Source organism: Ambystoma mexicanum, chromosome 8 (genome assembly GCF_040938575.1).
Source record: "Ambystoma mexicanum isolate Mex_15411 chromosome 8, UKY_AmexF1_1, whole genome shotgun sequence".
In the NCBI taxonomy this organism is placed as follows: Eukaryota; Metazoa; Chordata; class Amphibia; order Caudata; family Ambystomatidae; genus Ambystoma; species Ambystoma mexicanum.
The window spans coordinates 1,244,300,356-1,244,321,352 of record NC_090929.1 but is presented as its reverse complement, the minus strand read 5'-3'; the positions used below and the strand labels follow the sequence as shown (position 1 = coordinate 1,244,321,352).

The window sequence follows — 20,997 nt, the reverse complement described above, 5'->3', positions numbered from 1 at the left end:
AGCTGGCCCGGGATGTGCACCGCAAGCAGCCAGACGCCATGAAGCATGGCCCACTCCTATATCTGGATGGACAGATCAACCAAAGGTGCCCACCCCGCAGGCAACAAAACATTGTGCGGAAGGGGTATCCGAGCATTCCGGTCTTAAACTGACCGATAAGGATGCGCACAAGGCCGAGAAACCAGCCCTACACCTGAGGCCGATGGCGCAGCTGTAGGGGTAGCGTTCAAAATGGCCGCCCTGGTCGTGGCAGGAATGGGTGCCATTTTGTCCTCATCTGAGGGGAACTGCGGCACGTGAGGAAGTGAGGCAGGGGTCCCCGTCGATGGGTCGGGGGTCTTAATTTTAGCCTTAATATAAGGAACCTCGGCAGAGCCGGTACTATGAGGCCTGGAATGTTTCTGCGACATACCAACCGCCAACTGAGCCTTCGAAAGAAGGACCTCGGCACTGCCGGTAAAAGAAGAAACTTTCTTCTTTGGCCCCTCAACAGATCTGGTGTCACCACAAGAGCGGTAACGGTGCGCTGTCACAGACAGGGCCTTGCCCGGCCCCTCAGAACTGTTGGTATCCTTAGCCTCTGTACGTGGGACCTCAGACCTACGCCCGGTAGAAGCCTTATCGGCACGGGCCTCGAACATCCGTTCGGTAACCTCAAGACCTCGGGGTGCACCCCGGTTTTGTTTTTGAGGGAAGTCGAAAGAGCGGCCTCAGAGCAAGCTCCGGTACCCCACGACTCAGTAGAACTGGGTCTACAAACAGCCCACACAGGAGGGGCCTCGGAGCGTACTCCAGTGGACACAGGCCCCTCGGAGAAAACTCCGGTAGAATTATTAGGCCCGGCATGCACCTCAGGGCGAACCCCGGTAAGGCGAACCCCGGTAACAGAGCGATCAACTCCCCTCCCGGCTCGAGAGGAACCCGGAAAGGTATCCCCCCCAGACGGGGTGCTCTGAAAAGTAAAGAACTTACCGGGCGCTTTTTCTTCTCGTCGATGAACGCCTGAAAATGCGAAGGAGGAGTCCGTCCGAACACCACCTCCCACCGCTCCAACCGACGTTGAAGTGCGTCTGGCCCCGATCATGCGGAGAAAAGGACTGCTGGCCGATGCGTGGGGCGGAGCCAAGGTGGGCGGGGTTACGGCCACGTGCCGGGCCACGCGCAGGAAAGAGGGTCACATTTTTGAAAAAAATGTGGATGCTTTTTACAAAGTGCTCCGGTCCCGTCCCACAGGACGGAGAGATGTCCCCATGGGTGTAGGACATGAGGGTGACAGGGGGGGACAAACCCCCCCCCACCATTTTAAGTGGGGGGGGGGGGGGTGTAATGTCATTTATCCCCCCCAGAATATGTGTTTGGTGTGTCGTGCAGGGATCTGTTTTTGAAGTGGGGGAGGAGCTGATTACTATGCAAGCTGCACTCTCCCCCTGGCCCCCAAAGCATGGGTGCAATACCCTGGGGGCATTTTTTTTTTTAAAATGTAGTTTTGGGTGGGGTGGGGTGTTTTGCGGGTGGGACCACTAGCCACCAGGGATTTTTGCAAGTGGGGTGGCCCTCTCCCCCCACCCGAAGTGGATGGGGGCATCTTATATAGCCTTCCCTGGGGGCAGATTTCTGCCCCTAGGAAGGAGTACATGAGATGTCCCCCATCCATTTGGGGTGGGAGGGAGGCCACTGCAAATATTGGCAGAGCCACCCCGCCCCCCAAGCCTGGGGCAGCATGTTTTGCCACCCCCCTGGGGGCAGATAGTCACACACATGTGCCATCTGCCCCTAGGGAAGGGCAAAACAAAAATATATATATATATATAAATATATATATATATATATTATAACTTGTTTTGGGTGGGGGTGGGGGGCCCATTAGACCACCAGGATTGTTTGTGTTTGAAAGGGGGGTGGCCCTCTCCCCGCCACCCTAAGTGGATGGGGGCACCTTATGTAGCCTTCCCTGGGGGCAGATTTCTGCCTTTAGGAAGGGGTACATGAGATGCCCCCATCCATTTGGGGTGGGAGGGAGGCACCTGCAAATATTGGTAGAGCCACCCCCCAGGCCTGGGGCAGTACATTTTGCCCCCCCCCGGGGCAGATGGCCACACATGTGCCTATCTGCCCCTAGGAAAGGGGAAAAACAAAAATAAAACAAATTATGACTTGTTTTGGGTAGGTGTGGGGGGCCACTGAACCACCATGGATGTTTTTAGTGGAAAGGGGGAGGCCCTCTCAGCCACCCCAAATGGATGGGGGACATCTCATGTAGCCCTCCCTGGGGGCAGATTGCTAGCACAATTGCTAGCACAATCTGCCACTAGGAAAGAGGCAAAAAAAAAAAAAAAATGTTAACTTGTTTTAGGTGGGTGTGGGGATCACTAAACCATCATGGATGCTTTTAGTAAAAAGGGGGGTGCCCATGGGTGTCTTCTTTTCGGAAATGCATGGGGTTCTCCGTTTTCCTTGGTGGCTTCGACACCCTAGGCCCAAATCTGTAGGTTGTCCACTTGAGCAAAATCTGCTTTGCCGAAAGGCTTGGGGTTACCAGTGGGTTAGCCTTTCCCTTTTGCGCCGAGTTAGGTGCATACACATATGTGAGGTACCGTTTTCGTCGGGACACCTGTGGGAACGCGGGAAGGTAGGGCATCTGTTGTTGGCGGTGTGTTTCGGTGGGTATGCAGAGGGAAAGTTTTCTGGAATTTGGTGGAAATATTCAGACATTTCACTCTGGCCACCCACTGAAACACACCGCCATCCTGCGTTCCCACAGGTGTCCCGATGAAAACGGTCCCTCAAATGTATGGGTGCACATACCTGGGCGCAAAGGGAAAAGGCTAATCCACTGGTAACCCCAAGCCTTTTGGTAGAGCAGATTTTGGTCGTGTGGACAACATACAGATTTGGGCCTGGGGTGTCAAAGCCACCAAGGAAAACAGGGAACCCCATGCATTTCCAAAAAGAGGACACCCGTGGGAATCCACAGAGGTCTGATTTGCGCGAATCACCCCAGAATGTATTACCCACAATCCCTGACAAAGTCTGAAATTTGGTTAAAAAACTTCAATTTTCAGACATTTCCCTCTTGCCACCCACCGAAACAAACTGCCAACACCACATGTCCTACCTTCCGTCGTTCCCACAGGTGTGGGAGGTCTGACTTGCGCAAATCGCCCCAGAATTTATGACACACAATCCCAGACAAAGTGAACATTGTCTTTTTTCCACTAAATTTCAGACTTTGTCAGGGATTGTGGGTCATAAATTATGGGGCGATTCAAGCAAGTCAGATCTCTGTGGATTCCCACGGGTGTCTTTTCGGAAATGCATGGGGTTCTCCGTTTTCCTTCGTGGCTTCGACACCCTACGCCCAAATCTGTAGGTTGTCCACATGAGCAGAATTCCTGAAAATCTGCTCTGCGAAAAGATTTGGGGTTACCAGTGTTTAAGCTTTTTCCTTTGCACCCAGGTAGGTGCACCCACACATGCAAGGTACCGTTTTCATCGGGAACCTGTGAGAATGTGGAAAGGTAGGCCATGTGTTGTTGGCTTCGTGTTTCGGTGGGTGACCAGAATGAAATGTGCGGAAATTGTGGTTTTTTTTCCTGTCATTTTCCAGATTTCCCCCCAAACTATGGAATCTTTCCCTACATAGTTGATGCCTGACCTGCGCAAATCACCCTTTCCTAAACTTGGAATATTGTCTACTTTTCAGAAATGTATGCCTTTCTGGCTTCCCATCCAGCTTTCCTACCCTTTTCTTCCATTCTGTCCACGCATGTGCTATTGGACAATAAATGCCAAAATCGCCTACCTCTCACAAAACGGCTGATTACTATGTTATTTTAGTTTTCACTCAATCTGTTCTTGAAATCCTGGAGAATGGTGAACCCAGCACAGCAAACCATTTGTTCCTAGCTCTTACAAGGAAAACACCACAGGCTTCTTTGTACAACATTTTCTTGGCATTTTCTGAAAAAAAACAAATGTTCTCCTTTTTGGTTATTTTCTCTCACCACCCTACAGCAAACTAGGATTCCAGGGTGGCGTTACGACCGCCTGCATGTGGGGAAAAAGGGGCCAACTTTGGCCGAGATATCTCATGTAACAAAGTTACAAGGGATTGAATGGTGGCATACCAAAATCACCAAAAAAGGCCTTGGTGCTGGGGGGAAATACCCATGGCAGTTAAGGGGTTAAGACGGTAAAGCCCCTGATGAGATATCATTTGTAAGGTAGCTCAGTTAGTTAATTCTCCAAATGCAGATTGTGCACAGGAATATGTAACACCTGTGTTCAGCACCTGGCTTAATCTTCCAGTGGGATTATAGTCAGAGTGAATGCATTCAGCTTCCAATGCAACACAGCATTTTCCAGGTAAATTGGTTCAGAAAAAGTGGTGGAAAACACTATTACTGTTGGTTTTTCTAATTGGCAAGATTTTCGTGCATTTTGTGGGTGGAGTTCGGGAGCCGAGTGGACACACCAGGACCCCCTGTATTTCCCGCTCCACCAGACAAATGCGGCCTTACTGCCAGCAAGGATTCTCATGCTGGAAATAAGGAAAGGGATTCCTCTGGGATTTGCTTGGAAATGAAACCTGGTAAAAGCGGGCGTAGTCCGAGGAAGCCATTGTCAATTCCACCAGCAATCGCTAATTGTGCAAGGTGTTTACACTCTTCCAAAGTGGAAAAGCAATGTGATTTCACCTACCTTTTACGATAAAATCTTCCATTTTGTGGCGTAAAAGTAAAAACGTGAGCCAATGGAAGTGGTCCACTCCATGCAATTTACTTTGCGCCTTGATGCTTGGGGGTTTTGCGTGATGCTACACAAGTAATAAATAAATGCATTTAACATGATGCTAGATAAATGCCAATGCGTGATCAGAATGAGTGAGCATGGCATGTCGCTGGTAAGAGGATGTCATGTGCTTCTTGAATGCATTGGCAAATGCCCTTAATTGCCATCTCGCGTTAAGCAGGTGCTTAAACCCATCAGTGTGTATTGCGCAATAAGTCAGAGGTATTTCAAATGGCCAATTTCGCTCTTTGGGTGACATTGTCAAAGTGGGAGAATGTTGCGCAGCATGTGCCACTTTCACTATTGTGTGAATTGTGCCCACCCAGAGGAAGAAGTGTGAAAAACACACAAGGGCACTGTGCCCTGCTCTTTCAGTGTGCGTCTTCCCCACAGGGCGACAGATGCCGCCTCAGACATGGCTAAGTCTCAGGTGGCAAGCCTGTACCCTAGTTGATGTGGCAAAGGATTCCAGACTTCTGAGGCTGATAACATTAGTAGCATTGAGTTACATGCCACCTGACAGGTATGTGTGATAAAGTTGCAAAGCACAGCTGTTAGTGGGCCAAAGCAGGAGGCAATGTCTGCCCACCCTCAAAGGGTATGTACAACCAAAAGTAATAGGCCCCACCCCCCATCATGGCTGTAGGGGCCATGCTCCAAACCAGGGCAAGAATGCCCTCCAATCATCCATGCCCACGAGACGAGTAGGGTACCCCTCGTGCTCCAGGAACCCTTTTGAGCAACCTCTGTGCTTTCCAGGTGATGCTAACATTATTTAAAGCCAGAAGTGTAAAAGGTAATCGCTTAATTGCAGCTGGAAATTAGCTCCTGGCGTGATCAAAATGCCTTAACCAAGTGTGACATCATCCCCATCATTTATAAGCAATATGTGTGTTCTCGCATTTTTTAATCCACTGAATTACTGTTAGAAACAAAGGCAAGAGTTGTGTCTCTTGTGTAGGCATTAGGAAGGCAGTTGCCAGCCTCTGACATAATATTGTATGTTCATCCAATATTGGCTAGCTGTTGCCCTCTTATGGCCAGGTAGAACCATCATGGCAGTGACTGGCAAATGCCTTTCCTCCGCAGACAGAAAAGCGGAAATAGGAGGCCAATTCAAGACACGGAACAAATGGAAGTTAAGACAGACTGCAGCTGTCATTGTTGCGTTAGGGAGAATATGTTGAGTGTTCAAGCAAGGAGGTTTGTATGTATTAAGCAAGCAAGTAGTGAGACAAGGGAGAGGCAAAGAAAGACCAGAGGGGCTCTTTGAATCATGTAACAGGGCAGAGGACCCATGCTCTGCCGTCCTAGTAACATGCGAGTGAATCAAATAGATCAGGCTTTGCAGCAAATGTTAAATGAGAAAGGAACAGAGTCCAGCTCTGCATTCAGAATAACAAAGGCAAAGAAAGGCTAGGCTCTGAAGCCAGCATGATATGGAATAGGAGGGACCAGACTCATCTTGAGAGGCGGGCCCGGCCCTCGCAGGGGCGCTAGAGGGGCAGCCCACATTGCGGGCTGCCCCTCTGGCCACCCCACTGGGTCCACATACACCCCACCTACTAGGCATCCCCTGGGTCCGACACATCCGGCCGCGGACCTGGGGAGTGCTTATAAGGGGGGTGGGCTTGCGATCGCTCCTCCTTGTTTGCTGTACCCACCCTCACCCCGGAGGACAGTCAAAGCAGAAACATCACACTCCTGGTCCCTCTACTCCAATAACAGGGCTTACTCGGAGGAACAAGCAAGATTTCCTCTTTCTTTGAAACACCCATCTTTCCATTCCAAGAGACACACACGTCTCCTTGCCCCACACAAAAAAGTAGCAACTTGCAGTTGGTAGAAAAGCATCTCCTTTATTTGGCAGGAGTCCACTTACAGGTGATCTGGCTCTTAACGAGCTGGCGTCCTAGCTGTGGCCCACTGGAAGTAATTGTTATTTCCTCTCTCTTACCATGAGCTCATAGTCAGATGAAAAATCCAGAAATGCAACATACAAAGACATGTTCTTTGCTGCTGCATCCTTTAATTTTCTTCTGTTTTCTTTTCTTCTTTTCTTGTTTTATACAGTGATATTTGTAGTTTAATACGTACTGCTATTTTAATTCTAATTTTGTTAAAAGTACGGTTCTTTGACTAAAACACAATAAATAAATAAAGCAAAGTCCCCAAGATGTCCCTGTCCCCCCCAGATTTTATGTGTCTCCTAAGCCCCTGGATGTCCCATAGGTATGGAGGAAAGGGGACGGGACGTAGGAGTAAGTGTATGCACATTTTCAGGTATCCCTATGAATTGAACATTTTCGAGAGGTGTCAAGTTTCCATTTTCTTCAGTTTTGAAATCCATTAAGATGCCAATTCCTCAAGGAAATCTACACACTAATAAAATGCTCAATCTTTCTAGTTCTCATTACCAAGTTTCAATATTACCCCAGTGCTTTGCTGCAGCCATTTAAAAGGTAAACACCTTTAAAGGAACAGTGAGCAAAGAATATATCCAAATTCATTACAATGAGTGCATTGACTGCATCAACGGCTCAAGGAGCTGGATGCCAAGATGGGTTGAAAACAGAATTGTTTTAGGTCAGTCCCCTTATTTTGCCAAAAACAGATTCTTTACTGTGTAAACCATCTTCACATTCACCCCCCCACCCCTGACACAGTCTCCCCCCTAATGCATGGGATGCATCCATTGAAGCAGCTCTGAAAATTGTCAGGTAGAAGGGTCCTATTTTGTAATTTTAGACAAATTATTTCCCTTTCGCACGTATTCAACACTGTTGCCGTTCCCACCAGAGCAGTGGTCTCTTCAGTACATCCGATATATCTGGGCGATTATCGCTGGCAATAACTGGAGCCCAGAGTAAAATTTAACCATTGCAGCTTAGACCATAGAGCACCTCAGCGATTAGTTTTATCAAAGCATAGCATGTTGTGAAAGAAATCGGAAAATAAAAGGAGATAAATGATTGTGTGAATTTGGTAAACCCAGATAGCTTCAACAAGAAAGTGATGTTTTTTATAAAAAGGAGATCAAAATTCGTAAGTGATTCGAGCATTTGATTATCACAAAATCTCTTCAAAATCAGGTTGAAACTACCCATCCCACTAATGACAGCACTTTGAGCTGGACCCGGGTGGCTCAAAGTCTAAGGTGATGCATCGACCACAAGTAGGAGCCGTAGGCCTATTGCACAAAAAATGGGAAGAGAAGATTTTACTGATGGATGAACTTACTTTGTTTCCTCTCTTATGCACTTATAGAAGTATATTTTCTCATTAGCAACTACCAGTACCAAAAATGCATATACTTTGGGAATTCGTAGCATGAACACATTTAGCAAGATCTGACACAAAGTTACACAAAATACCCAGACATTGCACGAGTCTCCATAGGTGTGATGTCAATAGAATCTGGGAGAAAGCAAAGTCCAGCTCGTAGTTCGTAATGGAGCAAGGGAGTGGCAAGAAAATACCCAAAGGAATGCTTTCTCCATAATCTGGTGGGCACTTTAGACCAGCACCAGATCATGGCCCTGCAAGTAGCAATGGTGATCAATTTGGCAGAGTAGATCGTCAACCCAACTCCGATCAGCTGCCTCCTTACAGAGCTCACATGCAAATGTCAGGACTCGTCTGAGATTGAGGCTTTGGCAATTAACAGTTAGAAAAACCATGCAGTTTAACATCAGCTGCAAGCAGAAACACATCCAAGGGTAACCCCCAAGGAACATCTAGTACGAGAGTAGCCGAGACCAGGATATGCATTCAGTATCAGCGAGAACATTTATAATGGCTAAAGGATTCAGACAAAGATCCATTACTTCTCTGGACACTGCTCAGTTCCATTAGGGATTGTTCTGGTTTATGAATACAAAACAAAAAATATGTTTAATTGTTTGACCCATTAATTAGCGGAGGAATTTTATTTAACATGAGATTTAAAGTATCATTATTAAGACCCCATGCTTAGTTTTCTTTATTATTTGTAGAGCACACCGAAACCCTGGGGTATCTGGGCGCTAAAGCATAGTTGAATGTTACAGGAACATAAAGAAAACAGAAAACAATAACAATAGATACTTAGCTTATTGACCGGGTTACAGGTTGGTCAATCGTGCTAGAGTCATGATCAGTAAATGTAAACAGTACATACAGTTGGCAAAGGAAGCAGATTGTAAAGGTCAATGACAAAATAAGACGGGATCATACACAGTAGGTACACGTTACGTATGGAGTTACTGGTTAAATTGCCTGACCTTCACTTTAGATCTGAAGGTCCAGAAAGAAGGTTCAGCCCTAATGACTGCAGGGAGAGAGTTCCACCGCTTAGCGGTGAGCACCAGAAAACTGGACCCACCCGCAGTTTTTAGTTTGTATTTCGGGATGTCAAGGCAGTTTGCATAGATAGATTTTATCAGCGATGAATTCCTCAAAAATGTATCAGCTAGATACTTCGGAGCTGTATTGGACAGGCATTTCTGCGTGATGACTAGCGCACGTAAGGATATTCTGTCACGCACTGGGAGCCAGTGTACATCACGTCTGGTGACAGAGATGTGATTAGAACGTGGGATGTTTAGTGCCGACCTAAGAGCATTATTCTGAAGGTCTTGAAGTGTATTCAAATTGCGCTCAGTAGAGTTTAGGAATAACGTGTTACAGTAGTCCAACTTGGACAGGATGAATGCCCTGGCAAGCGTCAGGCAGCTGTTGGTCGACAGATAGGGTTTGCATGCATTGGTCAATATGTTGGTATAAGCAGTAGTGGAGGCTGTGATGTTGATCTTTTTTTTGAGGGAGAGAATAGAGTAAGTAAATGCCTAGCGTTTTGATCTCGTTGGTGACTTTAATGATGTTCCCATCAACGTTAAAGTTCCTATATCGTGTGTAGAGTCTGTTTAGACGGACTTGAGATCCAATGATCAAGAGGCCAGTCTTGTTGTCGTTAAGGCACAGGTCATGGCAGCCATCCATGCACGGATTTCAAGGTAAATGTTGTTTAGCCTTTTGGCATCGTCGTCATAGCAACCAGTGAGCGTAATGAAGACCTGGGTGTCATCCGCAGAATGAGTGTAGGTGACACCCAGGTTATCAAGGCGATCAAAGAGGAGCTTGGTGAAGATGTTATATAGCGTTGGCGAGACACAGGAGCCCTGTGGGACTCCACAATAGATGGGAACTAGCTCAGCCGATGCTGTGGGTGCAATGACCCTTGTTGTTCTATTTGAAAGGAAGGATTGGATCCAGCTAGCTGCCTTCGAGGAGAACGACGCAGCCGTGGTCCGATGTTTAGTGAGGATCTGGTAGTCAACAAGATGAAAAGCTGCTGCAAGGTCCAACAGTAAGAGGATGGCCAGCTTGCCTTTGTATTTGGCTTCATCCATTTGGATTTCTAAGTCCAAGAGTGCAGTTTCTGTGCCATGCCTTGGTCTGAAGCCGAATTGGCGCAGGCCGAACAGATTGTTGTCTTCTAGATGCTTTTGAATTTGTAGATAGGCCGCTCTATCTAATATTTTTAAGCGGAAAGGGACCGTTGTAATAGGTCTATAATTGGTCGGTATGTTGGGGTCTAGGTTGGGTTTTTTGAGGAGGGGCATAACCCAAGCCTCTAAGGTTGTTGGGGACTAAGCAATTTTCGAAATATGCATTAATCAAGGTGGTGATGAAGGGGGGCAGTTATTTTGCTCCTTCCTTGATCACTGACGCCAGACATGTGTCACCCTGGCAACGTGAAGGTTTTAGTCCTAAAATGATGTTTTCAATTTCTTTCGTGGTGACTGGAGAGAAGTAGAATGGGCGGCAGGGAGGAGGTTGCTGGTCAGATTGTTTGTGAGAGCCAGAGCTCAGCGCAAGACTGTTCTTTTTTGTCTCAATTTTAGCCTGGACGAAGGCTATTTTATCAGATAAGGCCTTTTGAATATTAGCACACCAGGCCGCATCTTGATGCAGGCTTCAGTGGGAGGTGAAGGGGACTCCAATTCCCTTAGAACTAAAAAGAGTTCTTTCGTGCCAGATTTTGCGTTTTGGATTCGGACGTTCTACATCTCTTTTTTACTGTTAAGCATGGCAGCTTTATAGGTAGATGCGGCATTGTTAAATGTTTTCCTTGTTGGAGGGTGAGGGTGTTTTTCTCCAGTTAGCTTCAGAGGATCTTTTAGCGTTATGGAGTGTTTTTAGATCTGCCGTAAACCATTTGTTTAGATGGGCTGAGGGTTTCCCCTTTCGCAGTTTAAGAGGGGCAGTTTTGTTTAGTGCTTGTTGTAGTGCATTGTTGTACAGGTCTACCAGAGAAGAAGGGTCCTTGTCCTGCATAGTTAAAGGTTCAATAATAGGCTGAAGTAACAGTAGTTGGTTGTCTAATGAAAAGTTGCGGGTATTTCTTGATATGGTTTGTGGTGCTATAGTGTGGGACGTGGTGCTGCTGGCGCTCTCTCCTGTATGGTGAACGTAATGCAATGGTGGTCTGACCAGGCGCACATCCAATTGTTAAGGATTGTGGTAGTACAGTTTAAATCTGCCAGCCAATCCAGAGTTCTGTCCTTATTTTATTATATGTAGGTTCAGAAATGCGGTGGTTGAATCCAAGTTGTGTGATGGAGTTTTCTATAATACTGGCATTGGTATCCTTAGGGTTGTGAAGGCCTAAATTGAGGTCTTTGAGCAAAACAATTTGTGAGCCGGGTTTGGTATTTTGGATCAGTAGGAGGGTTATATCCTCCTCGAAGGACATGGGCCCAGGACATTGGTAGATGAGATGTAGGAGGGTCCGAGTTGCAGAGAGGGAGTTTCACCGACAGAAGCTCAGCTGAGGAGAGGGCAGTTTTGGAGAATTCTCTAAGGCCCAGTTGTGTTTTGGGAATTAATGCCACTCCACCCCCTTTGCCAGAGCCTCTGTCTGCTCTGATGTTTGTTAGCTGGGACAGCTAACAATAAAGTGGGTTCTGCCGCTAGATATAGCCAGGTTTCAATTATGGCAATGAAGTTCAATTGGTTTGCAAAGATAAGGTCTGTTATGTCCAAGGCGTGAGTCATCAGGGAGCGTGCGTTGAGGGCACCTTTGATAACTGGCGTGACTACATTAGGAATGGAAGGAGTTCACCTTGTAGATGGGGTAGGTAGATGGATTTGTTTAGAGGCTAGGGCCAGAGTAGCAGGTATGCTCTGCGTTTGTTGTTTAGGTAGAGAGTTAGGGTTGGGAGTTAGGGAGGGGCACGATGGCTTAGTTCTGGAAGAGAGTCAGATTCCTTGTGAGACAGGTCATAGGATAAGAGGTATGCTGGCTGGAGTAGGTAGTGGGACATATTCTCTGTTGTGGCCAGGTAGGATGTTCAGTGGAGGAGATGTTGGTATGGAGAAACGTGTTTTTGGGAGAAAGGGGGTAGGGCAGGGGAGCGGGTGGTGGCGCACTCAGCCTAGGCGTGAGAGGCCGTGCCCTACCCTAATAAAGGAGCCCAAAGTACAAGGGGCATTCCTTTGGTTAGAGGTGGCCAGGATCAAAGTTAGTACTATGCAAAGTGCAGTAGTGAATGAATTCACTAGCTGGACAAGAGAACACCGCTGGTAATGGATTACAAAGGGGCGAGGTAGAGCAAGTTCAATTTTGCACAGTGGGTCAATGGCAATAGATAACATTCTATACAGCGAGTGATATGGTAGTGAGAGTAGTCCGACTGAGCCGGGCTCAGCCTCCAGAATTCTTACCTGAGGCAAGTCCAGAGGTAGACCACGGTGCTGACAAAATGCGACATAGGATATAGCATGAATCAGAGGTCACAGTACTAGCAATGTACGGCAGCCACAAGTTCTAACACGAGGCAGCAATGAAGCAATGACTATAATAGTTAGGTACACTAATGCGATTGGATGCATGAATTAACAGTCACATGTAAAGGTAAGTGCCTATGAGATCTAAGTAACAAACCTTCCCAGAGTTCAGATCATCATAGGGATCAGGGAATCCAGTGTATTCTCGAGGGCTTCCATACAGATTCAAATAGCAGGGTCCAAATGTTGGAAGAAAGCCAACTTCTGTTTCACCATCTGCCACTAGCGAAAAAAACCAAAACATTACAATGTTGCCGGCAATGTGTAATCAGCAAATGGAAATTAAAATATTAATGATTAGAAATGGGGTCACTTTTTTATTCTGTGGGTTTGTCCTTTACCAACACATCCTAGGCACTGTTGTAGATGAAATCGAGATACATTATCAGTGCACTTTTCCCACCACACAGAATAAAAAAAAGCTTATACCAGGTGCTTGCTGTCAATTTGAGTTGCATGTCAAGTTGCTAGCATGCTGTCATCACCTTAACTCGCTGGTATAAGTGGAAATGTGCAATTAGCAGCTCAAAGTCACACAAAGTTGCTATAGTCTAGTTACATTGCTGGAGTAACTAGACATGAAAAGCCAAAGTTCATTAAATGTTTCCACTTAAGAGACCTTTGGTTTTCATAGGCCCGCCGGTGGTATTAGTAGAAAGCCTGGCTACATTATCCCTCGTGCAAATTTGCCAACGGTCTATAGAATCGTAACGTCTTCTCAGATGCTCGGACTTCAAAGAGTTTAAACTTGCTGTCTAAGGTTATAGGAATTATTCAGGGATGCAAACATCGCTTTATACGCAACAAATTGAATCTCCTCCTGTGGAGAATAATTTGTGCTATTCTTACTCAATACACCTGGATCCCTCCTCAGTGTAGGTTTTCCAAGTTCCTAATGGTCTCATATTCAAAAGCAAAATCAGCCAATATTACTTATTATTACTGTCACTTACCTGCGTTTTAATTGTAATGAAATTCACATTGAAAAAAGGGGACAATACGATCAAAGGCAATAATGCAACTCTAAATCAAGCAGCTCTCATCGTTAGATCAAGTGGCTTTGCTAAATACAGGACAAATGTGTTTGATGAAAGGTTTGAAATGAAATATGTTCATTGATCAGAAGCCAGATGGCTCAGTTCAGAGACGGGAGTTAAGGGTGAAGAGTCCAGCCATGTTTGAACACAAAGTAATTGTAAAGCAAAAGGCAAATCTGAGGAGAAATAGCTCAGGAAACTAAACCTTTTAGGTCATGGGGGACCCACTAGAACCATCTATGAACCTGGGAATGTCATCAACCTTTGCTCTGCAGCACCTCGATGATCAAGGGAGTGAGAAGACAGACCTGTAGACATGTGCCATTTCACTCCAGGAGCAGGGCCGCTCTATAATGCTCCTTCCCAAGTCATGCAGAAGGTAAACACTTCTTGTTTGACTATGGACAACAGGAGTCCACCTCTGGTGTTACCAAAGTCATGAACAAAAAGTGAGAACACATTGTGAAGATGGATTTTCAGAATCGATCCAGGGGGATTCCGAGAGGTCACCCTATTATAGTGAACAGGGAAAAGAGACTAATGTCTAGTTAAACTCAATCAAGGTAGGATGTCAGAAAGGTTTAGCCTCAGGAGGGTGCGAGTGGTCTGGGGCTACAATGAGACATGCACACAGAACTCCAACAATTCAAGTTAGACAGAAGATCTACAAACGCATACAATTATTTATTTATTATGCCTTTGAATGCATTTTAAGCAATGGAAACCTCAGGTAAGAATTGTCACAAAGCTACTATACCAGTGGCTGCAGGTGCAAATGTGTATGGCAAGATAGAGACCTACATGAAACAGGCAACCTCACAACAAGAACATGAAGGCAGGATTCAGCGGGAGCCAGCATGGTCAGGAGGAGACAGGCAAACCTCGTAGTGGGAACAAAGCGAGCAGGACCTGCACAGGTTCTCTTTCAGCAGGAAGGCTAAAACTGCAAGGAAAGGCAACTTGTTTCACAAGTTAAAGTTCTGTAGAGTTCCAAGGCTGAAGTCGGAATGCCACCCAGTGCAGCGAGAAAGAACAGGAAAGATGTTGGTCAGTCCAGAGGGTGGTTCAGGGACACTTCTGAAGGCTAGGCAGGCACAGAGGTTCGAGGCAGTTTTTTCACACCAGTCCAGTGTTAAAGCACCAACTACACCTTTCTCAATCAGGACAGGGGAGCAGGGCTCCATCAGGACTTGGTTGGAGGCAATGCTGCTCAGCTTTAAAGGTCGTCCTCGGGTTATCGGAGGGCTGCACTTCTTCGTAGGTGGCTTGGCTCCAATGATGATCTGCTGATGGGCTGCAGGAGGAGTCCTTTTATCCAGGATTCAGAATGGAGTTTCCCCCCCAAGCCAACCAATGGTAAGGACCTGCACCATTCGAAGTGACAGGAGCTGTCCAATCATGTGTCTGCAACAGCAAAGCTGCAAAAGAAAAATGTATAGGGACGCAAAGTGTCCACCAACAGAACAGAAGGCCGCCAAAGAAATCAATGTGATAGCCACGTCTGATGAAGGCGAGAGAGCCTACTCTCCACCCAGTCTTACTAGGAGATTCTGCTCCACTGCCAAATAGCCAAAGGTCAAGAATATAGACTTGGAAGCAGGAATAATGGGGAAGAAAAATCTGTGCACCTAGAGACCGTTTTGTCCACGGTCATGGCCTTTGGAGACACGGTTTGGCCCAGGTATAGCTCAATCGGGAATACTAGGTAATGTGGAGAGGGGTTCCGGGGAAAGGGAATGAAAGCCTGCCATACGATGTGCTACCTGGAGGAGGTAAATGGGGTTTCTCCAGAGCAACTTCTCCGGTTCCAATACCTTGTGATTCTTGGTCCCAAAAGGCAATTGACCTAAACGCCTTTGCTGTAGGCATTTTCCAGCCTGGTAAAACAAGTTCTGTTCCCAGATTACTTTCACACTGCTTGGCCCGCACCATACAAGGACCCTTGTAAAAATATTTGTTAGTAAGTGCAGCTGGTGTTGCTAGCTTCGTGGTTCACATTCCTGAGTGCAGCACTCCTTTTTGTTCCAACTCCCGTGTGGGGAACAGACACACTGTTCCCGAATCACAGTGGTCCACGACAAAGAACACTGGACCTCAAATTGGCAGGAAGTTATTTTGAGCCTATAGTCGTCACTTATCCAATCCTTGTTTGTACAAATTACTTACAGGAAAGTAAGCATCAGCTACAGAATATGAATCATTATGGACGGAGGTAAAGGGAACAAGGAAATCATGGAATAGCCAATTGTTCTCCGAGAGAATAAGGAAACTGAGGCGTAACCAATTCAGATCTTTATTGCAGAAACTAATGAAGAGTTCTGAAAGAGTTTTGATATCTGAAGCATTTGTTACAGAATGGGGAGAGAAGGTGGACAAAATGGTGAACATGAGAGGTGGTAAAGCAGCTGATCAAGGAAGTTGCTCCCGGGAAAGTCGGGATCAGAGCCCCATCCAGTCTTTTCCAATGTCTGCAACAGTAGGGAACACACGTCTAGTGATACACCAACCAGATTCCCCACCATGAGTTTAGGAGAGGCATGTTGCCACAGGATGGGAACTGGTGGCCACAAATATGAAATTCCTGATGGGGAGAATTTTCACCCAAGTGCTAAATTCCCTCTACCTTAGAGCCCTCCAGCTCTTTTGCTATATTTTGGGACTTTGAACTTTTCATTTTCAATGTGTTTTACTCTTGTGTTCTTTGATTATGGAGCTTTAGCAAACCCCATAAGGCATCATCTTTTAATTGTTGTGTCACACAGCACCTTTAGTGCAGTGGCACAGGGGTGTCTTTAGGACTCCCCAAGGTTTAAATAACTTCTGTGGGATGAACTACTGTTCCCCAGAGAATATAAAGTTAAATTGACTTTACTTGTTTTTTTAAATTCATAGACCCAGCACACACCATCTTACAATGGAGTGCTGGAAGGGTTACCTAGTATCCCCTGTGTCTAAACACTCTTGTAGCTGTCAAATGCTACCCTTTCCTATCAAAATGGCTGGTGGCAGTGGTTTTATGACAAACTACCATGATTTTTGCCAACCGCGAACACTGGTAGCTAAAAATCGGTGCAGCCATGTTTTTCAATATGGTGCCCACGACCCCTCTGTAAAAAGGGACTCCGGTCATATTTTTTCGCCGTTTCTTTGTGTAAAGGTCCTTGTGTTTAACTCTGTGCGCCAAACCAGGTTTGGTCCCTTTGTTCGATGCCCTTTGGCGGGCTTCAGTGCTGAAGCCATCCCCTGGCGTGGGTGTCTGGGGTGGACAGGATGCAAGGGAGGTGCCCGAAACTCCCTGTGCTGGGTCTCCTAGGAGACCTGAAATCACTCTGGCGTGATTGGCTGGCTGACTGTCCAGCAAGGACAGCCACCCTGCTGGGTGAGTGGCAGCTAAGATGGAATGAATAGGGGAAAACTGTTTAAAAGGCGAGTCTTCAGGACTGGAAGGCAGAGCGGAACGAAAGAACCAAAGATGAGCTGGAAGAGGACGGCTGCTGCAACCACTGGACTGTTGGTTTGCCCTGTGAAGCCCTGCTGCAACCCCGAATTGCCATATCTCCAATCGACAGAGAAGCTCCTTCAAGGAAGGCTTCTCCCTTCGAGTTGGTGGGACCAATCAACTCAGCAAACGCCTGGATACCATTCTGAGAGCTGGTTAAGGTTAACCAGGGGGAAGGACACCAGTTTGTGTTTGGAAGCCACAGCTACTTGAGCTGAAGTGACGCCCTTTTGCTTGATCCGACGACGATCCCGTGCAGTGCAGGAGTCCCCCGACATCCTCCCTCTTGTCCCCACGGCGGAGGTTCAGGAACAGCGAGACCTGCCGGGCCTTCCAGGAACCAACATCTTCAGCTGCATCTTTTTGCTCCACTTTAAGGTACTGTGTCATATGGTTGAGAGATCCCAACTGTCGCGCTGGATGTTTGTGAAACTTTCCCAACTCGCAGGCCTAATCAGCTTGTGACCCGACATATCTTGCTTTTTCATCTTAACTACTTCTAAAAACTTTTACAAAGACTTCTCCATTTGTACAGAACTGTACTATCCTATCCAAGAACACTAGACTATTGACTTTGGCCTGGCCTGGCCTATTGAATCGAATTGACTCCACTGGTACATTGAACCTTTTCATTACCTAACAGAAGTGTTTTCTAACCCTTTGTACAAACCTATGCTTTTTATTCCTATTTAAAACTATTGAAGTGCTAGTTGGCTCCTTTTTCAGGGGAGCACAAACTGTCTTTATAACTTAAAGTTTGTTACTTTAGTATATTGGTGTTTAATATTGAGTTGATTTCTACTAGTGAAAGTTTTCTAAATGACTAAATAAATGTTTAAATATTTTTTACCAAGAAACCTTGAGTGTAAGTGTCTACTTGAACCACTGTGATTCTGATACTTCTGTGTAACGTCTTCAGCTTCTCGCGTTCCCTCTTGAGATAAGCCTGGCTGCTCAGCTCGCTACCAAATGTGTGTGGTACAGACTTATACCAAAGGTTGGTTTTTGCTAACACGTGTAGTCCTAATTTTGTGTGGTGTTCCCAGAGGGCACTGCCTGCAATTCTGTCTAACAATGCCTACAACGGGTGACCCTGGCTGGAGGGGGACAATCACACAGCCTGACAAAAAACCTAAACAAGGATGAAGAGTTTGTTGAGAGGTGTTCCAGGTGGCCCAGAGAACTCTAAAGAGGGTCTGGGATACAATACTTGCTGGTAGGAGTGTGCTCCCTTCCATGTGTATAGAAGCGCAATACTCACATTCATGATTGACTAGGCATGCAGCCAGTGGCTTGGGGACACTAAATTTGAACCAAACATTTATCAACGCAGAAAGAGAATACTTGCTACCTGAGAAGAAGCTAGCAGGGGTGCTATATGCCTAGGACTGACTATTGCAGGAAGCGATCAAGAATCTATATCCCTACGATTGCATTCCAGGAAACGAGCAATGATCTATATCCCTTGGAGACATTATCCATAAACAAGCAGGGAGGGGATTAGAAACTAAAATCAAGACCGTTTAGGTAGGAAACGTTAGGCTCTTGAGACACAACTGACAACCAATCCTTTACACCTATAACCTAGTAATCATTTATAGTACAAATCCCTTAGAATCTATAGGCTTTAGTTTATGTTACAACTCATTCAAAATGAAACCTTTTTTTGCCACACTTGTGCACATTTGTTAATAAAACCCTTTGTTAAATTGATGCCCTTGCCTGACCTACTTGATGATCAATGTCTGTTGTGGGACAGTATGGATCTTAATTTTATTGGATTGCTCAGGCCCATTTAACACAGTTGACAGTTTTGTGCTGATCTCCAGTCTGAAGTCTAGTGGTATTCAGGCTCTGCCACTTTTGTTTTTTAAGACTGCTTGGATGAAGTCACAAGAGGGCTGATAGCTTCACAGTCCAAGTACAAGACCAACTTACAGCGTAACTCAAAACGCTGGTGTCCTTGTTACTTTTTTTCCATGTGTAACACTTTCCTCAGATGTTCTGTGTTGATTTATTTCATTAATTTGTACAGTATACACACATGTTGGGCTGTGACAAAGTCACATTACCTGGAATCTGTTCAACCCCCAGACGGTACATCTGGGGCGCGCTTGGAGCAGTGTCAGCATAGATGAAAAGGCAAAGGTTATAACGCTTGAGGCTGCCTTTTGACCATTAGGAGGCTATGACAGGTTGTAGGGTGCGGCATGGCCTGGCGGGTAAGGAGGCCCCATGAAAAGGGGGAATCTGCTGAAGCTTCCTTTATGAAATTGAGGTGCACTTCACTCCACAACAATCACTTGTGAACAAATGAAAGGCAGCGGGGTGAGAGAGGACAAGGAGGGGAGGACAAAAGGGTGGAGGACAAAGGGGTGGGGAGCGAAAAGAGAGAAAGAGAGCACGCGAGAGAGCGCGCGCGAGAGAGCGCGCTTGAGAGCGCGCGAGAGAGAGAGCGAGAGAGAGAGCGCGCGCGCGAGAGAGAGAGCGTGCGAGAGAGCGCGCGAGAGCGAGAGAGAGAGAGAGGGGAGGAGTTAGTGCTCGCCATCAGGCCACCCAGGTAAGCCGGTATTTCATTCTCATTAGAGGAAAACATAAACCGCACATGAGGGGGAGCTGCAGCCAAGTAGCAGTGGTGCGCCATGGAGCCGCACCTCCACAGTGGTCCTCATCGATGATTGCAACATGGTGGCCAGGGTTTTTATACACCCGACTGACATGGAGGAAACAATCATGAGAGCTAGTTGTGGAAGGAGGGAGAAGGATTTCCATCAGGTGGGAAATTTACCAGAGAAAGACACAGGACATTAACACCCATGCTGGAGGAACAGGGCAAGCCAACCACAGATGCAGAGAAAACCAAGATTCAAGGAATACCACCCACATACGTTATGGGGTAGTTAGGATATGATTGGTTATTTATAACACGTTTAATACTTAAAGTTTCGAAGCGCGGACCCAGGGATCAAATCGTGTTTGGCTCGGTGTCGTCTTGCTTCCAAGGCGAGCACGTTAGAATTACTCAGCAAATGAGGGTGTGAAGAGAGTCATTCCTGGCTTGGAAGGTGGGAGGAGTAGGAACAGTCCACTGAGGATTATATCCCAGACACCGGTGGAAACCAGAGCAGACTAAGTAGGAAAAGACCAGAAAGGCAGCCGGTTGCTGTATCACAGACTGTCAGAAACCAGACTCAGGGGAAAACTGAACCTAAAGGCCAGACACAGAGGAAGCAATCGGTTTGCTACAGATGATCTCTCGAACTTTTGCTGAACCAAAATCTATGGGCAAACAAAGCTGGAGGGTATATCCCAGACTCTGGCAAGACAAGATCAAAAAGAGTAGCAATTGCCTTATTGCCCTAGGAGTCGACACCAGGCTGGCAACTACCCTGGAAGTGGGGGTGGGTGGGAAAAGACATTCTAGCTGTTATGATGAAGACTAGCGAGGGGGAAGGAGTTACACGTTTGTAAAAGTAACAATGCATACCATACAGCAATGGGGACTATGAAGTACTTGGTGGGAGGAGTGGGGGAACCAGTCAGTGGTCAAGAAGCCTACTGGTCACTTAGCCCTTGAGGCTTGGAAGCAAAGCGTGGCCGGGCACCGATACCCTGGGATTCAATGAGTCTCAGGCTATCAGGTGGTCTTGAGTCGGGCTCTATCCCACACACACAGGGTATGTTAGATTAGGACCCCAAGAAAGGTGCTAGACCCTTTAGTTTAAGTGTCATTGCTTATTTTGCTTTCCAACCTTAAAACATTGAATACAGTGGTTCCCTTAAAAATCCTTTTTAGGCAGAGGGACAAACGTTTTCTGGCATGGATCCCAGAGACGTAGA

The 20,997-nt window shown here is 46.5% G+C and overlaps 1 protein-coding gene across 1 annotated transcript in view; it reads right to left on the bottom strand.

Moving 5' to 3' along the window:
* Window positions 1-20,997, bottom strand: part of MYOF (myoferlin) — a 1,388,224-nt gene that overhangs the window by 799,813 nt on the left and 567,414 nt on the right. The window contains exon 17 of the mRNA XM_069611360.1: window positions 12,719-12,843. Coding sequence (XP_069467461.1) covers window positions 12,719-12,843 — 125 coding nt within the window. The remainder of the gene's footprint in view (window positions 1-12,718; window positions 12,844-20,997) is intronic.